Source organism: Cuculus canorus, chromosome 23 (assembly GCF_017976375.1).
Source record: "Cuculus canorus isolate bCucCan1 chromosome 23, bCucCan1.pri, whole genome shotgun sequence".
Classification (NCBI taxonomy): domain Eukaryota; kingdom Metazoa; phylum Chordata; class Aves; order Cuculiformes; family Cuculidae; genus Cuculus; species Cuculus canorus.
Window position 1 is genome coordinate 6761882 of NC_071423.1, and position 24231 is coordinate 6786112.

A 24231-nucleotide genomic window follows, 5' to 3' on the forward strand; every position below is an offset into this window, starting at 1 on the left:
CCATAAGCTCCTCAACTCAAATATATTAATAACATAATTAAACATTTATTGCTTATGCAAATTAAAAGTTAATCGGACATCAACGAAACCCCAGGAAGTGACCATTTAAGTAACTAATTTCTATTTAATTATGATTCCTTCCTATTACAAAGCCCCCATGCCATTATTTCTGGACTGCTCTGCAGTGTTTACTCGAGCCATTCCGACTCAGCCTTCCCACTCCGGTACCCATTGATAATCCCAGACAGCTGCAGCATCCAGATCAGCAGCCGTGGGGCTGGCACAGCTGGCAGCAGCTGGACTGGGTGCCCCTTCTGCATGTTGTTCCTTTTCCTACCTCCCCCTTGGCTGAGCCACAGGAAAGGCGAAGCCAGGGCCAAATGGATTATGCAGGTTCGGGGTGGGTAGAGGAAAGGGTAACCGCTGCAGGGGTGGAAAGGCACCTGCTGGGATGGCAACAGCGAGCATGTGTTTGTGTGCATCGCATAGGCAGAAGTGTGCTCCAGTGAGCCAGGATTTAGATCTCCGGAGTCCACCTCTGTTTTCCCTGTACACCTTCGTTGAAGTTTTTTTCCCATTCTCGGCATCACCTCCCCCAGGGATGAGCATCTTTTGCACGTCGGGGAAATTGAGGACCTCAAGGGATGAACGTTTCCTGACGGGATCAGCTCTTTGGGTGGACAGAACTGTGTGCCAGCAGAAAGCTACTGCTCATTATGATTGTAAAGCGGTAATTGAAAGGGCTGGGAGCTACAGCAGGACAATGAGATGAGGCTGGGAGATGGGAAATGAAGCACTTTGTTCCTCGAGGGATGGAGCCGTTTCCTCCCTGTGCAGCCAGGGCCATAGCGGTGGGCTCCCTCCCTCCAAGCGACAGGCAATCAGTTAAAGCTGACAGGGACGAAGCTGGCAATTTTCTTTTCAGAACTGTGAGATAAACAGGCGGGCAGGAGTTTGAAAGCAACAGGGAGATAAAGGAGACACGGAAACATTCAGGGACCCTCTCTCCATGGGGCTGGCAGATGGATGGAGGGGAGCGCTGGCTTTGTAAAGCCCCAAATATATCAGGAACACAGGTGCTGGGCAGGAAAAAGGTTTTAACAGCCAGGCACTAATGAAAAAGAGAACCCCCCTGCCCTCACAGCTCCTCAAAGGGAGCTCTCTTTGATCTCTTAACATTTGATCCGTATTCATCTCCTGGGATGCAGCCGGCACTGAGCTGCTCCTCCTGAGCTCACCGGCAAATGCAGGGCAGTGTTTCCTGCAAAGGGGCAGAAGGAGCATTTCATACGAACTATTTCCTTCCCCAAATTCCTTCTGGTTCAGACAAAAACCTCTGCCTGTTTCCTACAAGCACCCGGGTTTGTGAAATCCAGGGAGGAGGGAGCATCCCTAACCCACCTTGCGCTGGGCTCAGATGGCGCCACAACATTTGCCTCAGCTGCTGAGGTTAAGGGAGCAATTCCAGTGTCTGGGATCCATAAATTACTACCTTTCAATAACTCAGCCCCTGGCGGGTGAAACAACACTTTTAACCTATATTTTAATCACACATTTATCTCGCTGTGCCCCTGCACGCCCGTGCCTGACTCCCATTCCTGCTAACTAATCGGTAAAATTTTAGGAGTGAAACCCGCGTCCCCCTTTTATTTACAGGCTGATCCTTCTGCAAATACTATACCAGGGAGAGCCTGAGTCTAAACACGTCTTGGAAGGCTGTGAAATGTTTGGAGGAGGAACGAACCAGCCCCCCCTCGCCTTCTGCCAAGCACTGCTGAGGGCATCTGAGGCTCAGCAGCACTCCGCGGTGTCACAGGTCCCCCCGTTGGATTCCATTTGCATAAAGCAATTTCCTCTAACAAATATGTTCATACAAATCAAACTCAAGTTTGCAAATAATCTGAAAGCATGGGAAAAAAAAAAATTAATCAAACATATTTGTTGCTACAAGTAATTCACCCGGCGCTGTTTTAGACTGGCAAGCTTCTCTCCGAGCAATTTTTCTTTTCCCAAGCTCTAGGAGACTTCGTGGCATGTGTGACCCTGAGAGGTCCACCTCGAACTCCAGTACGACTGTCTCTCCCCTCGCAGTGAGTTTTGGATTGAGAGTCACGTATTTCTAGGCTGATGCTCTCTGACCTGACCTGGCTCCTCGAGCTGCCAGCACTTCATAGACAACCTGGATTGACACCTCCCCGTTACACGGGTTTTTCTCTGTCTGTTGGAGCTCTTTGGCTCTTGTACTTCCATTTCTGAGTCTCCCATGAATGTGGATCTTTGGGGGGTGTTCTGCAAAGCATTAATACGGCATAGGAGGGAGGGATGTTCAGGCTGGAGAGGAGAAGGCTCTGGGGAGACCTTAAAGCAGCTTCCAGTGCTGAAAGGGGCTCCAGGGAAGCTGGGGAGGGGCTCTGGATCAGGGAGGGCAGGGAGAGGATGAGAAGGAGTGCTTTTAAGCTGGAAAAGGGAAGATTGCGATGAGATCTTAGGCAGAAATGTTTTGCTGTGAGGGTGGGGAGGCCCTGGCCCAGGGTGCCCAGAGCAGCGGTGGCTGCCCCATCCCTGGAGGGGTTCCAGGCCAGGTTGGATGGGGCTTGGAGCCCCTGATCCAGTGGGAGGTGTCCCTGCCCATGGCAGGGGTGGGACTGGATGGGCTTTGAGGTCCCTTCCAACCCAAACCATTCTATGATTCTATGATCTTCCCAGGTGCCTGTGCCCAGGGACGTGGGCGGATTGCCTGGCAATTCCCTGGTTCCACTGGACTGGATCTCTCACTCACTACAACTCCTACTTAGGCCACGTTCATTTGCATGGGTGGCAAAAGCTTTAACTCCATGGCAGTCGCAGAAGTTGGATGTGATTGTACCAAGAGGGAAACTGGCTCTGTAACCTCATGATGGACATTTCAGCCCCAAAATCTGAGTACACCTCTGAGTTCCAGGGAGGTAAATGGCATAGCGTTGACTCTCGTCTAGACTGGCCGTGCTGCTGGACCACGTTCAGCGGCAGGGATGCAGCCTAGGAGTGAATCCCAGCCTCTTGCTCATCTCCTGCCCTGATCCAGCAGCTCTCCTGGCTCTCTGCTGATCGGCTCTCAAGTTGCTTTTGGGTCCAGCAGCGCTTGCCTGCAGAGATGTGGCTTTGAGCAGAGATCCAAGCCACGCTGCTGTTTATCCACGGGCCGCATGCATTGCTGGCATTCGCCCCCAACGTGTTTCTGTTTTGTTCCAGAGAAACACAATACTCCGTGGCACTGCATGGGAGTCAATTCCTGCTGTGCTGAACTCTCTGCAACCTGAGCTGCTGAGAAGAGGGCCCCATGCAACGGGTTTTATCCATCATCGCTTGACTGTAAGACATGGCCTGGGAAATCAGTGCAGCATTTCCCAAGGGCTCATCCCGGCAGGACCACGGGCAAAGATAGCCCCTCCTATCCTTCTTCCCATCTTAGATCCCCCTCCCTGCTGCTCCCTTTCTTTCCCCCTCCCCAGTCTTGGCGGCTGTGGCTTAGCCAGCTGCTGCGGATCCAGTTCTGTGGGATGCTGCCCTTCTGCATCGCTGTCACGGTCGCTCCTCGGGCTGCTGACCTGAACGGCTGCAGCTGAAAGTAAAGCCCCACTTCCAACATCCGTCATTGCTAAGAGGAGTAAGTGGAAAATGAGAGGAGTAAAACACGTGGACGTGTAGATACAGAGGTCATAACTCCTTTAGCCACGTTGAAGCCTAATAACAAGAGCATTCTTGGCTTTTCTTCCCTTTGCATCTGGAAAAAGCCAAGCCAAGGCTATCGTCAACCCTTTCCAAAGGGAGGCGCCCGGCGGAACGCAGCAGAATGACTGCGAATCGGCTCCGTTAGGGGCACGGGGTTTGGAGGGAGCCCCGCTGCCAAGCAGCACACAATGGGCCGATCACGGAGCCGGGTATCAAAGAGCCTCCCGCTGCTCCGGCGCATGCTCCACGCCCGCTGTGCTGCTGACAGGGAATGAGCAGTCTGCACCAAACCGCTCCTTTCCAGCCTAAGTCTGAACACCTCCCTGTCCAAACAGCTCCTCTCTTCACAATGAAGACCAGTTCAAGCTCAGGTTTGCGTCAGGATCCCTCTCCCTGTGATGGGGAGTGCTGGAGTTTGATTCGAATCAGATCCAGCAGATCCTCCAGGTGCAAAAATCCCTTCCCAAATGCTCCCAAGGCCAGGGGCATTGCGAAATGCCTGTTGATGGCAGCGCAAGGAACACCAAGCACGTTTTCTGCGATCTTTGCTCGCTTTGCCTCTCCTTCCCTTGCAAAAGTCTTGCGGAGTTGTCTGCCTTGATCTTTGGGAACAAGGCTTTCTTTGTAGCCTGTCTTCACAGTCAGGAAGCTGGAAGAAAGGGGAAAGGCAGACTGTTCTCCCCAATGCAGAGCTCTGTGAGGGAGAAGAAGGGATGCGGTTCCATCAGTTTTGCCTCCCAATGGACCCTCAGCATCCCTACAGCATCGGGATGGTTTTGATGCACGATTGCCACGGTAGCCAAGCGTTGCACTGCAGGAACGTCCCAAGGTGCTGACCCGAAGGTTGGCCCAGCCCCGCCTCCCGGCGCTGACGGCAGCTAATTACACACAACTAGAGAAAATGCAAGAAGAGACCAAGCGCGTATTGACATTTTTCCAGTAGCCTGTCCCATCTGCTATAGATAACTGCACCTTAGGAACTTCCTAAGCGAGAGACAATGTCAAAATTTTTAATAGCTTGTGACGGATTTTTCTTCTCAAGGTTTTTCTACACGGTTTTCAGCTCAGGTTAACGTTTGGCATCGATTGATAAGGAAATTCCCTGATTACATCAATAAGGGGAAACGCTCCCCACCTCCTTTTGTCTGTCTTGAATGTGCTGTCCAAGAATTTCACACAATAGCACCGACACCAGTGGCAAAACCAGTCCTTCCCTGCCCACCTTCTCCAGGCCACTCACTGCTTTGGAGATCTCTCAACCCTCAGCCTTTATCTGCAACCACTCCCAAAATGCTGGAAATAGAGCCATAGAATAGTTTGGTTGGAAAAGACCTTTGAAATCGAGTCCAACCCTACCTGTGCACTGTTAAACCAGATCCCTGAGCACCTCATTTGTCTGTCTTTTAAACCCCTCCAGGGATGGGGACTCCACCACCTCCCTGGGCAGCTGTTCCAGTGCCCGAGAACCCTTTTGGTGGGAAGAGACCAAGGCAGCTTGGAAGCAGATGCAGTTTCTGCTCCTGTGCCTCCCCTTACAGCGATCAGTCACCGGTTGCAGAACGACGCGGTCACAGATGCACAAAAAAAAAACCAACAAAGGAGAATGTGTCTTTTTTTAAAATTCTTTATTTATAAAAAAGTACATTTTTTTTTTTCCACAGCTGAGCCACTATTGATTTTTGTACAAGTAAAAGGAAGGGTGATGCAACACCCTGCCCACACAAATCATAACCATGAAAATGCCCCTCCCGGACCCCCAAACCAACAAATTACAAAGGATGGAAAACAAAACAAAACAAACAAACAAACAAAATCATAAAAGTCCATTACATTATTATTATTTTTATTTTTTATTTTTTACAAAAGCACTTACATCACAGATTACAAAAAAAAAAAAAAAAAAAGGTGGGGTTGGGGTTGGGGTTGTTCGTCTGTCTGTAGTCTTTATTCCACAATGATAATTACAGCAAGAGGAAGAAGAAAAAAAAGAGAGATAAAACCACTGGAGTTAAGGAATAGCGTTTTAAAAAAAAAAATGAAAGGCAAAAGAAAAGAAAAATCAGATCCTCAGCGAGAGCCCCTCCACCAATACCAGCGGAGAATCGGACTCCTTATGAGCCTTACATTCACCACAGGTAAATTCCATATGGAAAGTCCTACTGGTCTGAAGAAGAAACTTTCCCCTCTCTGTCCCACGTGGGTCTCCTTCCCTTGCTGGTGGACTGAACCCTCCCCGCCGTCCCCTCGCTCCACCTCGCTGCTCTGCCAGGTCCAGCCCTTGGCTCTCCCTCCCCACTCTGGACCCGCAGCGGAGAAGCTGGAGACTTTCGGAGCGATGGTGATGCCTTCACCCCTTCCTCTGCCCATTGGCTTCCCCGGCCTCTCTCAAGGAGTTACTCAAATTGGCAGCAAAGTTAATGAAATACAAAGGGGAGGGGGCAAAACTGCAGGCAAAGGGGTAAAGTGCTATCGGAAACGCCACGGAATAAAGCACAGGGATCAGTGCAGGGGATGCTGGCAGCGCCTCCTCTCCCACTGCTCAGAACAGCAAACAGACCCGAAAATTTCGGTGCTCAAGCAGGAATGGTTGTGAACAGGGGAGCCTTGTGGTGAAGTTTATTCACCCGCTTCTCCTCTTAGAATAAAATGGTCCTGGACACCCTCGCCAGTCCCACCTCTGAGCTTTGTGCAGCCCCCAGGCGTGGCACAGCCACCCTCGCTGCACCGAGCGCTCCCCCTCCACTCTTCGGGCATGACCACCGCCTGAAACTCCCCAAACTGTAGAATGATAAAAAGATATGGATTGGAAGGGATCTTAAAGCCCATCCAGTTCCACCCTCATCTGCCACGGGCAGAGACACCTCCCACTGGATCAGGCTGCCGAAAGCCTCATCCAGCCTGGCCTGGAACCCCTGCAGGGATGGGGCATCTGTGTGCATGTGGATGGGAAAGAAAACCAGCAAAGGAGAGCAACACCTCCCACTCTAATTGCATCCCCTTCCCTAACTGCTTGAAGATCAATCTTCTGAATCCCTCTCTAACTCTCCGTGATTTCTGCTGAGCAGCTGTTTCTTTTTTGACTCAACATCAGGAGAATGGCTCCCTTTGTCCTTTATTGTCTGTGCAATCAATTTGATGCTACCATTCCAGTTAGTTTGATTTTTTTTAACTAAGAAATCTTCAGGGTTTTATTTTTTTTTTCTCTTGACTGTATGAGAATGATTTAACAACAGGGGGAACAAAATCCGGTAATTAAATAAGCGAAAATAACATCACTGGGGTGAATAATCCTAGAGATAAGTCCCAGCAGGAAAACAGCTGGGGTGGCTTTGTACATAAACTACAGGCTCGTTTTGGGTTGTGACACGCGTGCGTCTGCTCGAGTACAGCTCCCTGAGCACACAGAGAGGAGAAGCTGAGGGCTCAGCCCAAATTCAACAGTGTTTTCTTTGCTGAGACCCCGGAGCGACGCGGGGCTCAGACTGACCTCCCTCTCCTCTACCTGCTCAGCTTCCCCATCCACCCATCTTCATCTTAAGGTCCCACAAGTCACCATCCAGGATCAGGGTTTGGGAAGGGAAAAGCACCACGCTGCTGCCTGCAGATGTCTCTTCACTGGCAAAAACCCAGCAAAGGGATCTGGACACTGATCCCTTCAAAGAGAGGTAGAGCCTTCCTCGGAGGCACTTTGCCGGCACCCAGCCCCCACGCAGCGGGATGGTGCTTCCCAGGCAAAGCCAACTCAGGTGTAATTAATGCAAATGTATTAATTAGTGCAGGGCTAGTGCAAACTGAGGCATTTTGGGGAGAGCAGCAGCTCCCTAGCACCTATGCAGAGAGAAGGCCAGCGCAGTGCCCACAGATGCTGCAAACTGAGCGAGGATGGGGATGCGCTTCACTGACTGGAGGAGCAGCCTGGGGGGTCCCCACCCGCTGCTGTTGGCTGTGAAGCAGGGATGTCACCAAACAGCTTCCTTCTCCCAGGTCCCACAGAGAGGTTTTACACCACCTTAGCACCTCTGATGAAAGGGAAGGTGGAGAAGCAGGGCAGTTTTCACTCGAGGCAGCCTGAGGCTCGCTCAGAGGTGGCCCATCCAGCCCAGCCTGCGAGGCCAAGGCTGCGGGTGTGAGATGCGTCTCATCACTTCAAATCAGCAGTTTGACTCCAGCCTGCCAGAATCTGGCCCACTGCGAGACACTGAGGCACAAGGGGACGAACGACACCATCCCCTGAGAAAAGAACAGATTGCCTCTCTGCCTTCCCTTGCAGCCCTGGCACCGGGAGGTCCTGGTGAGGTCTCCAGCCCCTTCACTCCCCAGCAAAACCCCAGGAAGCGAGATGCACGTGGTCTTCAGTCTGGTATCTCTCCTGAGCTCACCCGCACATGCCAGTAGATACAGGTACCACCTTCTTCATGTTGCTGGTGGAAAACCTGATCTAATCACCTTCAAGACCCCCCTCAAAGCGATTTAACCCAGAGAAGGGAGTGATGCTATTACCGGATCAAAACAGGTCTCAGATGAAATGTCAGTCTCTGATTTCCACACACACACACACTTTCTTTTTCTTCTACCTTGCTATGGATTAACGGCTAATCACTTGGCTAATTACCACCCCAAGAGTCTCTTGGCCAATTAGCTGGCCTTGCAAGGAACAGCAAGAAGCAAATCACTGCACAGAGGTGGCATTTCTCTGTGGCTGTGGGGATAAGTGCACCAATGGAGCCATCCTGAAGGGTCCAAGGCTGAGAGGAATGCACTGCTGAACCTCGAATTTGCAGGGTCCCTCACTGCAATACTGCCTGGGGATCTTCCACTCTAGGCTTGCCCAGGTTCTGGATGGAAAACACTCATCTGACCCCTCTTCTGAACCACGCTGATAAGCCAAGTGGCTGAACTGTCTCCTAGACTTGTGCTGGTGCGGTACTGGGGAGCAAAAAGGGAATTATATATAGGCTTTAGTGTGGAAATACCATATTGTTCCACTATTTCCTTTTCTTTCTCTGAGTCCCACTGTTTTTCTGAGCCTCCATTCAGTAATTATGGGGACAGTGTGTGAATGGGCAATGAATAAGTCAAGAATGCTACATCTCTAAACACGACACCCCTCACTTCAAGGTTAATAACTACCAAAGCATATTTCTTAGGACCTTTTATTCCTATTTCCTACAAGCCATACCTTAACTCAGACCAGTCCTACTGCCCTGTTCTCTCCCAGGCCTTTCTGCTCTGTTTGCAAGGCTTTGCACCTTTGCCTTTAGGACGCAACTTGCCTGCGGGTTAGGACCACGCAGCGCTGTGGAATCAGTGCAATCCGAATTTGCCAGATGGAAGCAGTGGCCCCTGCCTGTGACTGATGCGGGATATGAAAGGATCGCTGCTGGATCCTGCAGATTGTATAAAAGGTTATTTTCTTCCAAATCCATCTCTTCACAGTATGCCTCGGTGCTGGGGGAAATTTGCAGAGGAGGGTCTGTGCCACCAATGGACCACGGACCACCCAGAGTTTCATTTGGAGACGTTGTCACAACTTTTTTTTAGAACCTAGATGTGACATTGAGATCTAAAGGATTATTCACTTGAGAGATGGATGTCATTGGGAATTCTCTCTGCATCACAAACTGTGCAGGTTACATTAGAGCAAACTGTGGCCAAAGCTCAGCGCTCAGCAACGCTGCTCTGTCCTGATCCAGGCTACAGGATTCATACTTTGGGGAACTAAAGCCCTGTTTATGCTGTTACCCCAAGGCACTGGAGAGAAGTCTTTCCCCCTGCAGGTTTACATCCACCTCTAATAACCAGCGCCTACCAGAAATCAGGGATATGTTAGAGGTTCCACATCCTTTACCGGGGGTTCCTCGCTAACAGGGGCTCCTGGGGGCAGTGGACGGAGATGGGAAGGTTCAGCCTTATTTTTTAAGGTTCAGCTGAGAGATCCCGAGGGAATCTCTGTCTGCCCTGCTTCAAGTGGACACAAAGCAGCCTTCCTGTGGCATGCGGCTGTTCTGCCAGAAGCCAGGAAGCCTGGAGGACTGGCAGGAACAGCCGAGAGATTACAGCGTGACAATTGGATTTCCCACTCCCCTACACTACGAAGGGACGAAGAGCAAGCTACAAACTGTGGATGGCTCAGGCTGAGCTGCACGTCGTGTGGACCAAGCCCCACACGCAAAGGGAAAGCATTGGAAGCTGCCTGGATCAGAGAGCTGACCTTGACTCCTCTGCGTGGGGCTGCCTCGCCACCCGCCCTCTCCTAGGAGGATAACCGCTGGATGCTGTGGAACAAAACCCAGCGGGTAAGGCAGGAGGAGAATTAGTTCTGCTATTTTTAGATGTGCATGATAATACAGCTCAGAAAACTGGGGATTTCTTTTCAAACAAAAGATTTATTTATTCATCAAATTAAAAAATAAAAAAAAAAATAAAAAAAAAAAAACAAACCGAAAATAAACCACAAAACAACGACCCACAAGAAGAAAAATAAGCCCCAACCCAGTGAATCGAATTTGGATTTGGTCAGTGTCAGACAGAGGGCTCTGAAGGCTGGAATCCCATTTATCCCTGGAGCAGAGACAGCAGCAATCCAAGCCTCCCCATCACAACGCAGTGGCTCAAGGGAAGGCGGAGGAGATCAATAGCCCAGGCTCCCTCCCTCCCTCCCTCCCGCCCTGTCTACCAAGCCTCTGCCTCCGAGAGGGATGTGATATTGAAAAAGTGGCAATCAATGCAGACTAAGCAATTCATCTAAAGGGCCGGGGTTGTTGCTAGGAGGCTTAGAGAAGTGCCCCCGTGCTCCAACCCCCGCCAAAAATAAAAGTGTAAACACATGACAATTAAGTTTTAGTGGTATAAGAAAACTTCAGGGCCTGATCCTGCACTCAAAGACACGGGATGGTGCCCTGGGAGGGGCTGCAGACCAGGGCTGAAGGCAGTGAGTTTATGGGAGAAGCAAAGTGGTATCGGTTGGTCCCCTTCCCTGGGCAACAGCAGCGAGGCGAGCGCACGAGATGCTGCGCACAAGCCTGGTGCCACCAAACTGCTCTGCGGCTGGTAGAGCAACAACAGCAACGAGAACAGAAAGAGCCAGCATTTCTCGGAGCCATCGCAGGGGAAAAAATGTCAGCAATAAATACTCCTTTTCTTTCTTTTGAAAGAACACTCCAACAAAGACAGAAAATGAAAAGCCAGGAAAAAACAAATTGCAGGAGGGAAATGGCAGCTCTGTTTCCCTGCCCTGCTATCAGCCAGTGCACCTGGGGTTTGTTCTAGGGTTTTTCTCCCTCCTTTCTCCTCATTTTCCTTTTATTGAGTCATGAAAAACCGGGAGTGGATCATCCCGAGTGCGCAGCGGGTGATGGGAAAGCTACCCAGACCCACTGGAAAGAAAAATCAGTTCACCTGATAATGGCACCTATGGTTCCATGGCCATAAGCTTTCCCGGCCTCCGCCCTACAGACAGAGCCCACTTGACACCCTCCCAAGGTTAAAAATAAACGAAGAAGACAACATACAAACAAATTCCAGTGTTTCAGGGGTGCGAAAGTGGGAGGAGGAACCTCGAGGAGGGAAGTGGGGCCGAAGGGCACTCTGAGACATGAAGACACAAACAGAGTGTAATATACAGGCTGGGCAACAGTCGTTAAAGCAAATAGTAACACCTAAGCCACCGACCAATACAAACACCACAGAAGGGGACGAAAGTCGTCAAGAGAAATTAAAAAGCAAAACCAAAACCGAGAAAATAATTACCCAACCTCCCGCCCCCCGCACGCCCCCCAAAATGATCTGTAAGCAAAGCCGCCCTCCCTCCCCGCTCGCCCCAGCCCGCAGGATGCATCCAAAGTCTCTGCCGCGCGGGCTCGGGGCGTGCGTGCGTGTGCGGGGTGGGGTGAGCGTGCGTGCAAGTGTGAGTGCAAGCGGCCGCGGCACGCTCGGCTCCGCTCGGCTCCGCTCGGCAGCGATGCAGGGGAGCGGGAGGGCATCACTTGTGTGTACGCGGGATGTGTGTGTATGTGGGTGTAGCGATGGGGTGCCGAACTACACGTACCACTCCTTTTTGGAAATAAAAGATCCGTCGTTCTGTGAGACCATGTTCTCTGCTATGTCGAGCTGCTCAGGGTCATACTGGAAGCCGAGTGTCCTTTCGTCGTAAGGTTCGGGGTGCGCCTCCCCTTCGTCTACCGTGAAGTAAGGCCGCTTAGCATCCTCCTCGTATTTGTTGGGGCCACCCAGCTTGCGCTCGCCTCCCGCATCCTCATCCTCATCTTCGTAGGTGCTGCCACCCAACGGGCCCGGCTTCTTCTCATCATCCGAGTCGTCGGGGTACTGGAGGTTTTGGGCCATGGGGGGGTGATGCTGCGGGATGCCAGCCTTGCTGTAGCCATTGCCGTACACGTGCTTCTTTGTGCTGTAGTCACCCTTGAAGGTGTGACGCCGGCGCCGGAGTACCACAAAGAGCACCACGGCCACCACCAGGACCAGCGAGACTCCTCCCACTATGCCCCCAATCACCGGTGTGGGGATGTTCGGCTGCACCATGGATTTGCGATCATCGATTGGAGACGGGGTGTAGGGAAATTCTGGGTAGGAAAAGACAGATGGAAGGGGGAACAGTGTCAAACCATGCGGAAACGCACCCTCCCTCCATGCTTTCATTGCCAGTTTTGGGGGGTGGGAGGGTGGGAAGATGAGGGTAAGGAACAGGGAAGGGAAAAACGAGGGAAAGGGGAAAAGGGTGCATCCTCACAGGGGTCAGCGCACAGGAGCTCTGCCTCAGCAAGGGGAACGCAGCGTGCCATGCCAAGCTCGCCAAGCCTCATGCAGGAGCCCAGCAGGCTGGAAGCAGTGTTTTCCTCCCTACCCCACCCAGTTTCTCCAGATGGGCTCAGATCCCACAAGCCCAGTGCCTCAAGTCCAGATGCCTTCCGTTTTATCAGGTGACATTTCAGGTCCAGTTTCCCAGAGCATACCGACAGCCCCAGAGAGCAAAACCCAAACCCCATCCAACGGTGGGCACCGAACTGCCACGACTGCTCCTATGGATGCCACGCTGGACCTGCCAGCTTTGCACCCCCGTCCTCCGTACCCCAGCCAGCCTGACCCCAGCCACGCTGGGCTGGGCCAGAAGGCAGCAGCACCTCGTGATCCACCCTCCAACCTACCCCAGACGTGAGCTGTGCTGCTCAGGGTCACGGCTGGCTCCTGAACCCACTTCTGCAGGACAAGAACACGCACACCTCCCGCAGTTCTTTGTCTTCCGCCACCACCCCCCCGGCCAGCGCTGCGCCACTACTCGTGCTAATCTTGTTCCTACCCTGACCTATTTAAAAAAATAAATAACTCAAAGGGGGAAAAGAAAGGAGATGAGAAAGAAGCTCTCTCCTCTTTCATGCAGTTCAACATCTACACTTCAGCACAGATCAAGTTTGATCCAGGACTTCAATCAACCTTCCTACCACTCCCTGGGCACAGTCAGAGCCCGTGGCCAAACTTGGCTTTCACGAACTGCCTGTTGAGTGTCTGTGTCCATGAGGCATTAAGCACCACTCGGCTGTCTCAGTCCCTCACCTGCCTCTGCATTTAGACAGCAGGCGCCCGGTTAATGCTCCCTGGCAGCCCTGCTCTTGCACACCCTGCTCAGACCCCTCGCACTGCTTTATCCACCCGTCTGCCAGCCCTGCTCATAGCCACAAGCTGTTACTGCTGCTCTGGACCCTCCTGGCCCTTATTTTTTTAACCCTGGCAGCCAAGGAGAGGTGCAGACCTCTAGCAGCCTCGGCACAGCCTCCCAGGAGAGCAGCCAGGATGGGGCGACGGCAAGGGAGGGGCTCAAAGGCAGCAAATTCCAAAGGGATAGGAGGCAGCATGATTCCTGTCCTCCCTTCACATGCCTGCGGGACTGGCTGCTGCTGGCAGCCACCATCCTGCATCAGGGCAGGCAGGAAAGCCTGAAAAAGCAGGAGCTGAGCAGGGAGTGGGCTTCCCCACAGCCCAGCTTAGCCCAGCTGCTAAGGAAGAGGGGAGAAAAGAGCTTCCCCCTTGTAGAGGCAATTCCTGAAACAGCTGCAGAATTTGGACAAGGGTACAGAATTCAAGCAATTGCTGGCCTGATCCTCATGGCATAAACGGTTCGCTTCTGCCCAAGAGCTGTTTCATTCCTGCCTTTCCTAAGACATCATCCCAACAACAGCATCTTGGCCTCTGCAGCGCTGCCTTGCCTTGAGCAAAGCCTCTCACAAGCCCGAAACCACACACAGAGCAGCTCACTGGGCAGAAGGGGCTCCCGGCTCCCGCCGGGATGAGGAGCAGGAGGCTGTGCGGGCAGCAGCCAGCATCTCCTTCCAACGACAGCCTTCAGAGCAGGAGCAAGGGCACGTATTTCGGCATAAGGAGCTCTATGGGTTCTGGAAAGCCAAAACCACATTTCATCAAGAGAAGGCTTGTCACAGACAGCTGGTTAAAGCAAAACCTCTCCGTAGAGACAGCATGAAACGTCATGTCCATTCCTCGGTAGTCGCTCAGCTTGCAGGGACACTTCCAACTGGATCAGGGGCTCCAAGTCCCATCCAACCTGGCCTGGAACCCCTCCAGGGATGGGGCAGCCACCACTGCTCTGGGCACCCTGGGCCAGGGCCTCCCCACCTGAACAGCAAAACATTTCTCCCTAAGATCTCATCTCAATCTCCCCTTTTTCAGCTGAAAACTGTTGTCCCTCGTCCCGTCCCTGCCCTCCCTGACCAATAGCCCCTTCCCACCTTTCCCGCAGGCAAAACTGCGAGGGGTAGTCTGTGCACGATTTCAAGAAGAGCTTGGCCCACTTTTCTATTAAAAGCCTCATTAACAGCCCAGGTTGGATGCACGAAGTGAAAGGGGGGATGTTTTTCTACCTTTCTCGTATCTATTTCTCTTTTTCCTGCCCTTCGTGCTGCCCACCCCTGCGATAGCACCCACCTACGCGCCACCCCCCTGGCACTGCCAACGCCGTGGACACGAAAACTAACGCTGCTGTGTTGGATTTCACACGTTGCTCAAGGAAGGGACTATTTTCTGCTCAGATCCCATCCCCGTCCTCCTCACAGTGGCCCAGTTCCCATGCCAGAGAAAACAAAACAGAGGGAAGAAAGGGAGGAGAAAAGAGAGAAGAGAGGGAGAAGAAAGATGGGAAGAAGGGGAGAAGAGAGATGGGAAGGAAAGGAGAAAAGCAATTGGAAGGGAGGGGAAAGAGGGGGGAAGAAAGATGGTGAAGAAAGGGAGAAGACAGATGGGAAAGAAAGGGAGAATAGAGATGGGAAAGGATGGGGAAGAAAGAAGGGAAGAGGGAGAAGAGAGGTGGGAAGGGAGGTGCAAGAAAGAAGGGAAGAGGGAGAAGAAAGATGGGAAGATCGCAAGTCAGCAGCCAAAATAATCCCCTCCTTACCCACATAGTTTTCTCCCTCCTTGTCCACACAGGGCGTTCCCTGGAGCCTGGAAAAGCGAATGGCTCTGGGGATGCTGCAAGGGAAGGTGGCTAAGCCCCGGGTGGGGGAAAACGTGGAAAAGCAGGGGTGAGTGACTCAAGTAGAAGGGGGACAGGCTGCTTAGCAGCAGAGAAGGGCACAAGCCCGACACTGCCACTGGATGGCGGCACAGACCACTGCCAGCTCCGCAGCGAGGAGTGGGGGCAGTAACAGTGCCCCTCACCGTGGCCTCTGGGCTGGGGTCCCCAGCCTGGGCTTCTGCCCTGGTGTGCCTCTGCCTTTCCCCTTCGCAAGGCCAGGCAGAGAGCAAGGAGCAGCACGGGTTCCCTTTGCTGTCGGCTTCCTCCAGACCTGCCCCAGACCCTGGCACAGGTCCTGGCACGTCTGCAGCCGCAGTGCCCCTGCGTTCAGGTTAATTCATGACTCCCAACAGGTTCAGCTCTCGGCGGGTGTCACTCCACACGCATCCACTGCTGTCAGCCCCACAAAGCAGGATTTACCCCTCTGCCCAGGGGATTTCGTGTCTGGGGTGCAAAAGAGAGGAGAAGTGCAGGCTGGGGAGAGAGGGCGAAGTGTGGGAAAAGGATCCCCTTTTTGTGTTTGAGAGGTGCGTGAAATTTCTGGAAACTGGTGCGATGCCTGAGAGTGCTGGGGGCCCCATGTGAGAAATCCATTAGGAAGAGTCTGGAGAGAATTAAAGCTGCTGTGAAAAGCGGACTGGAGAAACAGGAGACAGCGGAGCAGAGGGAGGGGGAACAAGCTAGGCTTTAGTGCCAGCATAAAAAGCCTCCCTCTCTCCTGCTACACCCCCCCCCAGCCCTCATAAAACCAGGGAGTGCTGGATGAATAGGAATTAGAGCAGCAACACTATCTGCCCGCTGCCCGGCTCTGCCAGCTGTTGCGTTCAGCCTGGCTTCCTGTCCCCGTGCCAGGAGCCGGACCTCAGGGGCAGCAGCTGGGAGCGCAGGGAGACGGATGGTCACCCTGGGCTTTGCTCTGGCACCTGGCCGAGCCCACAGGTTCTCTTTGATCCCTCTGAGCATCTCCCTGCCTTCTCCCTGCAGCACCCAGTGCTGCCACTGCCAAGACAAACCAGCCCGTCCCCATCACACGGGTGACTTCAAAAATATACATTTAAAAACCTACGTCTTTCTTTTAATGACTGGTTTCCAACAAAAATGAGAGAGATGCAAATCATCCTGCCTGCCCATCAGTCCCTTATCTGATGCTTTTTTGAACCTGCTGGCCAATTTCAGTGCTATCCGTCAGAAGAAGATGACCTCAAACTATGCCTACCATAAAGCTCTTGGAAAGAGCTGGAATGGGATCTCCGGCAGAGGTGGGAGCGAAACCTCATTAGACATAAGAGAAACCACCAGGACAAGAGGCTGCTCCCAAGGGCAAGGAAGAGCCCAGATCAGAAAAAGTACACTTTTAGACACGAAGCAATTCTTCTATGATATGCAGATCCACAGGAAACCAGCTTTCAAAAGCCTCTTCTACTCATCACGCTGCTTAGACATTTTAAAGATACTCCTTCCTGCAGACATTTTTTCTTGAAGTCACATCTCCATCCTTTTCCCTTCAATCACAGGGGCCAAGGCAAAACCCAGCACCAGCCGAGATTCTCACGATAGCCATGGGCATTGAGGAAAACATCAAACTCCTTCAGGAATGACCTGCTGGATATGTGTCAGCTCACGCTGCTCCCTGCATGAAGCTCTGCCAGAGGAACGCTCTGGATTTCCTTCTGCCTTGCAGCATCAAACTCCCACTGCAATGGGAAGCAGGAGGATGTTGGGCTGGGTCTAGCCAGGGTGAGCAGGAACTCCAGGGAAGAGCAGAAACTTTAATTCCAACGGGTTCCTGGAATTTCCCAGTTCCCATATGGCCTCAGCAAATACAGTGGTGACTATGCGGCTTTTGTGAAGTGACAGATTGCTGATAGCAAGCTTTCCATGAAAATTGTCCCAGGACTTTGACCCGCTGTGTTACAGATGTGTACATAAGTGAAGATAGGGAGATACTTCTGGACCCGCTTCAGCCTGGACAGCACTGCTGTCCTTCCTCCTTCACCACAGCCCTTGCACCCATGCATTCCCATCATCAGCTTCAAGCCATCCTGCCTTTCCTCTCCTTACCTGGGATTTCTGCTCTCCTCTTGTAGAGCAGAGCTGGATGGAGAGGAAGCGGTGGGGCTGGAAAAAAACAACTGGCAACTAATCCAGAAGTTCAGCAGCTGCCACTGGCATTTCAGAGTGTGACAGCTTTTAGGCCAGATGCCAAACGTTTCTTAGGTTTTAATCTCTCTGTCAGGTCACCTATCGCTTGTCAATCAAGCACTACTCCCGCAGGGGCTGTTGGCACAGATGCCACCAGATAGGACGCAGCAGACACTGCTCCCCACCATACGGAAGATTAGCAATCAGACAGACCCTCCAGGCTTGCTCCTCTTCACCGCTGATCCTCCCACCTGAAGCAGCTGCAAGCACTCACCGGTGCGGCAGGCACAGCCTAGAAGGAATCCTAGAACGGTTTGGGTTGGAAGGGACCTCAAAGCCCATCCAGTTCCTCCCCCTGCCATGGGCAGGGACACCTCCCAAGGATTGCCCTGACCCAGGTGTAGGACCTTGCCCTTGACTTGGTTGAAGCTTACAAGGTTCGCACGGGCCCACTTCTCCAGATCGTCCATACACACAGATGTGTGTGTGTACACGATGAGCTCTCCATGCAGGACCACCACACCTGTGTGCGAGCACGTAGGGACACGCATGCGGTCTATAACCTCAACCTTTTATTATGTCACCCAACCGCCTGTAATAAATAGTTACATGTCACACTACATGGCTCGGCTGCGACTGACAAAGGTCCTGCAAGGCAGGAGAAGCTATTACAGGAACAGATTGCTGGAATAAAATATTAAATTTCCACTTATCAATCTCTTTAATGTGCTATAACTCTAATAGAAGCATTCAGCCTTCTCCCTCTGAACAAATCGCCCTCCCCACGATGGGGCTGAACCAGCCCTGCGCTCCTCCTCTCCGGGGCTGGGAGGAAGGATGCCGGGTGGCAGGAGGGGGGACATCTGCACCGGGGGAGACAGGAGGGGGAAAAAGCTGCTGCAGGGTTTTCTCTGCATCAGCCTTCTGGTTTTTTTCCTCCCAAGGCTGGCTGCTCACTAGATTGAACTCCATTTATTGCATGCAGCTCTTGAAAGAGGTTTCGTGGTCCACTGACAATCCCTAAATTGCCTGCAAGACCCAAACAAATGTACCTGTAATAGCTGAGCGAGGACGGCTGAGCCCTTCCTAGCACTGGCCTAATCGGTCCTTAGGGAGAGGTGGATAAACATATTCAGATCCCATGAATTATTAAAAGCAAGGTTTTTTATGCAGTGGAGGGCTGGCCTAATGGGCTAGGTGCTAATCCTTCCTAGCAGGAGAACTGCTGGTGTGCCCTTCCTTTTCATTTAACCTCAGCCCCACCATTCTTAGCTTTGAGAATTAATTAAGATTACAAACAGGCAGGCATCAACCCTAAGTCATTGCCCAGTAATCCTGCCGGTCTCCAGTTCTCTTGCCAGCGCTGTGCTGGTTGAGCGTGAGAACGATGCTCTACCTGCCCCTCAAAAGCCACCAAGAAGGGTGACGTTTACCGAAGCCTGGAGGAGGAACCCACAGCCTCTTGTCCCTAGAGGAGCCCATGCAGCCCTAGAGGAGTTGTTGCAGCTCACCCAGGTTGCGATGCTATTGTGGCGCTGAGACACATAAAAAGCTGGCAGGTGGCAGCAGGAAATATGGAGAGGGCTGTATCTGGTGTTTAGGAATGTGCATCCTGACACCACCAGAGATACGGGGAGGCTGGAGAGACAGAACAGCAGCAAGGAATGGACATATAGGCTGCAGAGAAATGGAACAGATGCAGCGAAGGAAGCCTGTTCCTCTCTGTGTCTTCCACAATACCTGCCCTACCTCCTACTCTGCAGCTTGGGACTGAGCTTGGAGGGTTTTTCCCTCTTCAATCATCGAATCATGGAATGGTTTGGGTTGGAAAGGACCTCAAAGCTCATCCAGTCCCACCTCCTGCCATGGGCAGGGACACCTCCCACTGGATCAGGGGCTCCGAGCCCCATCCAACCTGGCCTGGAACCCCTCCAGAGATGGGGCAGCCACCACTGCTCTGGGCAAGCTGAGAACGTGATCTAACACGCTAGTTACTGCGTGGGATGGTTTTCTACCACCGATGGGAAGCGAGTCTGCTCAGTTTGTCCCAGAAACACAGTGCCTTTGGTGGCAATTCCTGTGAAATGGCCAGCAGCTGGATGGATTTTGGCCATGACCTTCCCCTGTCTTCGAGCGTTTGGGCAGGATGCTGAGCCACATCTGCCCTACACAAAGAGCTTTGTTTTTCTGGTGCCTTTCACTGGCAATTGAAAAATCCCCCAGAGAAAAGCATATATCAGGAAGAACTCAGCAGGCAAGGATCCAGGACGGGAGGTGTGAATTAAAGGCCTGCTACAGTGATAATGATCATAAATAAATACTTGGTAATTAGCATTTAATTAGCACATCCCATCCATTGACCTCCAAGCATTTGGATAGAGGAAGATTAGCCTTGTTTACCCAGGTTACGGAAGAGGGGAACTGAGGTGTTGAGGGTGCCAAACACAGTGTTGCTGCTAATTTCTGGAGGTCAGCAGCCTGGGCCACATCTCTACGCTTGCTCAGCACTACGGCTGCAGAGAGGGCTGGTGCTGAGCCCCTCTGAGAAGCCTGTTTCGTCAGTGCCAGGTTAGGCAGCTCTTCCAGGGCTGGGATGGCTCAGAGAGGCGGACAGCAAGATTTGCCTCGGCTGGCCAGCTGACAGCCTCAGGAACCTGTCCCCTAGTTCCCACGAGGAGCTCCCAGTGCGTCCCATTGCTCATCCGGCTCAGGGTTCCCTGCGCTGCCTGTGGCAACTGCGGGATGCAGGCAGCCGGCCGCTCTCCAGTTCACCCAGCTGCAGTCACAGCCGCAGCTCTGCAGGTCTGACACCCCATGGTCACCCCACTGTGACCCCAGCTGGAAAAGTGGCTGTGTGCCACGGTCTGTGCTGCCTGCCTACAGGAGAATGGTCTCAAGCTGGGGTGCAGGGCGAGCACCCAAAGGAGAGCAGCGCTGAGCCCCTGCGGTGCTGTTGGCCAGCTTTGGGGCCAGAAGGGAGCCCTGGCAAGTCCCCCCAGCCACCAGGCACACCTCCCAGGCAGGCAGAGCTGCTCTGGCAGGCAGCCACTCCCTTCTCTTCTCCTAAGAACCCAGAACTCATTGCAGTGTGGCAACTCAGTACTGCAAGAGGCGCTTCCATCTCTCTCGTGAGACCCACAACTGCTGGTCAATGCCTGTCATTAATCCACTGATAAAATGAATCGCTCCCTAGCATGCTTGAGCAAGTCCAGAACCTGGCAATACTCGCGGAAAAATACCCATTAACATAGTCAGGAATGGGGCAAGCTCCCTTCCCTGCTCTCAAAGCACCAACAGCCACTTTTCCCCTTTGGCGATGCTTTGCCTCACCTTGTCTCTCTGAAATCACGCTACTGCCACATGTTATTTCTTCTCTTCAACACTACAGGCACTACATAAGCATAGCCACGTTTTATCCTCACTCCTATACTGATATGCAAGTCACCAAATTCCTTCTGTCCCATATGACATCACACAGCATCATTCCCCATTGTCTGCATCCTGTGATTTTATTCCTTTCTGGAGCCCAGATAAAACTATCCAAGTGCTCACAGACTCTCAGGACTCTCTGGCAGCCAGGTGAGCGAGTGCATGGACCAGCTTTGGAAGGAGCGCAAATGAAAAATCATGAGAATTGCCTACATCAGAAACACAAGATATCATCCTGAACAATGGACTCATCCATCTCATGCTCTCCTGCCTCAGTGGCAGCTCATATCCTCATCTTACTCCTTCTTCGACCTTCTAACAGATATCTTCCTGACATTTCTTTGCTTTTAACATGTACAACGATCTCTCAGAATCCAAAGCAGGAGACAAGGGGAAACAAATGTATCTTGGTGTAAGAAAGGAAAAGACAACAAGAGGAAAGGAGAAAAAAATCCCAGCCAAACCAATGCAAAACCAGCGCCAAGCAAAGAACTTCACTGCTTCCTTTGCATCATGAAACTCCCCACCCCTAGAAGGAGACATCAGTAATTAAGACGGACATTAAGGAGATGCAACTGACTGGTAGCTGTCAACTGCTCACACTCTCACCACCTCCTCCCCCTCTTCAGTCTTTGAAAGCACAAGTGTTTTCCTACCTGTGACATTGACTTCCACCAAGCCCGACCGTGTGCCGATGGCGTTGGAGGCCTCACAGATGTAGGTGCCAGCCACACTATAGGAGACAGGCCCTTTAAAGTAGATGGTGTTGTTCTGGATTTCTACGCTCCCTGGCAGAGTCCCGTTTGGCCTAGGGGAAACAAAGAACATGGTTGAGACCAGAGATGATACTCAGTGGGGTCAAGTAGTATAGCAGAGGTGACGCTGACATGCTGCATCTGCTCTTGTCCTTGGGCAAGTCCACAACCTGGTGATGCTGGCTGGAAAATACCCATTAACTTCGTCAAACCAAACCCTCAGACAGCAGCACTACAGGGAAGAGTCCATGGAGTGTCTCCAGGGTAAATCCACTGCATGATGGGAAACAGGTTCTTTACATGAATTGGGGTCTTTTTTCCCCCCATCTCTGTGATTACAAGGGAGATTGGACATATTTGGGTCACACGCAGCCCTTTAGATTTGACTAATGAGATGTGAGGCACCTTCCATCTATGTTTTTAGTATCCAGAAAACAGACTCAGAGCCTTAAAATGGTTCATTTTCCGGCACAGTTACAGAACAATAGAAATGTTAAGGTTGGAAAAGACCTTAAAGATCATCTAGTCCAACCGTCAGACCAACACCACCATGCCTACTAAACCATGTCCCAAAGCACCACATCTACACATTTTTTGACCCCTTCAGGCATGGAGACTCCGCCACTCCCCTGGGCAGCCTCTGCCAGGGCTTCACCACTCTTTCAGTAAAGACATTTTTCCTAATATCCAATCTAAACCTCTGTGGTACAACTTGAGGCCATTTCCTCTCATCCTGTCACTTGTTACTTGGGAGAAGAATCCTCAAGTAGGTACAAGCTTAGGGTAAGATGGCCAGGTCACTCTTTTGTTCTGGGTACTTCACCTCCAGCGGGTTCATCTACAGAACCTTCCTCCACCCCTGGCTTTCCATTTGCTGGAAAATACAGCAATGGGACACCCACTTGATCAGCCAGCCTTAATTGCAACTCAGGCGGGAGGAAGGTGGAGCTGATTTAGAGCCCTGCCATCTATGACCTGCCCGTGTCAGAACAGCCAGATAAGTGTGAAACTGGAATAATGCAAAACTAAGTCAAGAGATACACAGAATAAATGAACAAAGGCAATTAAATAATGAAAAAAAAACCCTGTGTAGGAAAAGACACACATGGCCTGGTTATTCTTAATTATTGAAGCAAAGTAAAGTAATTACTTCTCTTAGGCAATTAAAAATTACTCAAGTAATTCTTTCCCCTCCTCCCAACAAAAATGCACACATATTGTCAGCAATTTGTAAGAAACAAAGGGAATAATGGGGTTGTAATTAGGTTTGTAAAGAAGTGCCTAGATGCACATGTACAGAGTTCGCATGTCTACAGACACACAAGTATAGCAAACACATGAGTCTTTCCCAACTACATCAAGCCAATGATCCCAAAGCTGACAGAAGACCAGGATATTCTAAGGCTGGTCCTCTGCCTGCGGGTGAATTAGGGCCCTGAATCTACAAAGACAAGGTCGCACCTAAAAACTGTGGTCTGGGAAGCTAAAAAGGGCTATTGCTTCCTCTTACAGCTCCCCTGGCTGTTGCTCATCACCATCCAATGAACAGGAGACGAAAGCACGGCTGGTTTTTACATTCCAGGCAGGAGCAAAACATCATCAGCAGTAATTGCTTCCTGACCCGCAGGAAGGGAAAGCAGCACATATGAGCACACGGAAAATCTAAAGACACTGGTGGCTATTTCTCCACCTGCCCAGCCAAAGAAATGAGGAATCAGTTCGATATCACCAAAGTGGCGCTGTGGGAAGGAAGGGTCTTATTCCCATTCCTTACCTCCTTACACACCCGCGTGCCTAGGTGGTTGGCTGCAGTGCAGTTATTTAGCAGGTTTTCATCCCATCTGCTTGGGTTGTCTCTTCCTCGCAGGGCCCTGCTCACAGGTGCCAAGAATGGGAAAGCAGGAGCCTGGGCTGAAAGAGCCAGAGGGCAACTCTGTGCCCCAGCTGTTTCCTCCTCCTCCTCCTCCTCCTCCTTTCCACCTCTATTTCCCCCAGTCTCACTTGTTCTCTCTCCATTTTCCTCTTCCACCACCATGCTCCTTACCTTCAGATGCACTCCATTCATCCTTTCCATCCTCTCCCAGGTCTATAATTCTATAAATCAGTCCTACTTGACCAACCGAGTGTGCAAAAAGATGTCCGGGGAACCAGACTGAAGCACTCCCAGGCTCAGAAACCCGTCCTCTTTAATTCCATGCTTTTTCTCTCTTTCCATTTTTCTCCCCACAGTTCCTTCTCAAAGCAAAGTATTGATGCTCCCACCCTCTGAGCTGTAAGTCAAGAAACACTTGCAGGCTAAAGATAGACAAATGGACACACACGCGGCTCGCAGCGAATCCACAGGAAAACAACTCTTTCCAGAGTTTAAAAAAAGAAAAATAAAAATCATCACTCACAGAAGCCCACAGCAACCAACTCCGTGCCGGGCTCAAAGATGTGCTGTTCCCAAGAATGGTTTCTGCCAGAGCTGAATTTATTACCAGCGCAGTGTGTAAACCAGGTGTGCAAATGACACCTCGTATCCAGACTCAGCCATGCAGCGCCACGCTCAGCCCTGACACCTGCATCCCCTGCTGCGTCTGAGCCTGGTTGGTAACCAACCCTCTTTCCTGCCCTGGGCTACGGAAACATCACCCGGCTGAGATGTTTGGCACCTGG

The 24231-nt window shown here is 51.7% G+C and overlaps 1 protein-coding gene across 5 annotated transcripts in view; it reads right to left on the bottom strand.

The window, feature by feature from the left end:
- Positions 1–24231, bottom strand: part of NECTIN1 (nectin cell adhesion molecule 1) — a 112536-nt gene that overhangs the window by 32227 nt on the left and 56078 nt on the right. For 4 of the 5 annotated variants that reach the window (XR_008453395.1, XM_054086877.1, XM_054086878.1 and 1 more), the window contains exon 5: positions 21475–21626. Coding sequence is in view for 4 of the 5 variants with exons in the window: in XM_054086877.1 (XP_053942852.1) it covers positions 21475–21626 (152 nt within the window). In the remaining variant the exon portion in view is untranslated. Of the gene's footprint in view, positions 1–10367; positions 12291–21474; positions 21627–24231 lie in introns of those variants that run through there. The other variant, XM_009569889.2, reaches the window with a different exon arrangement.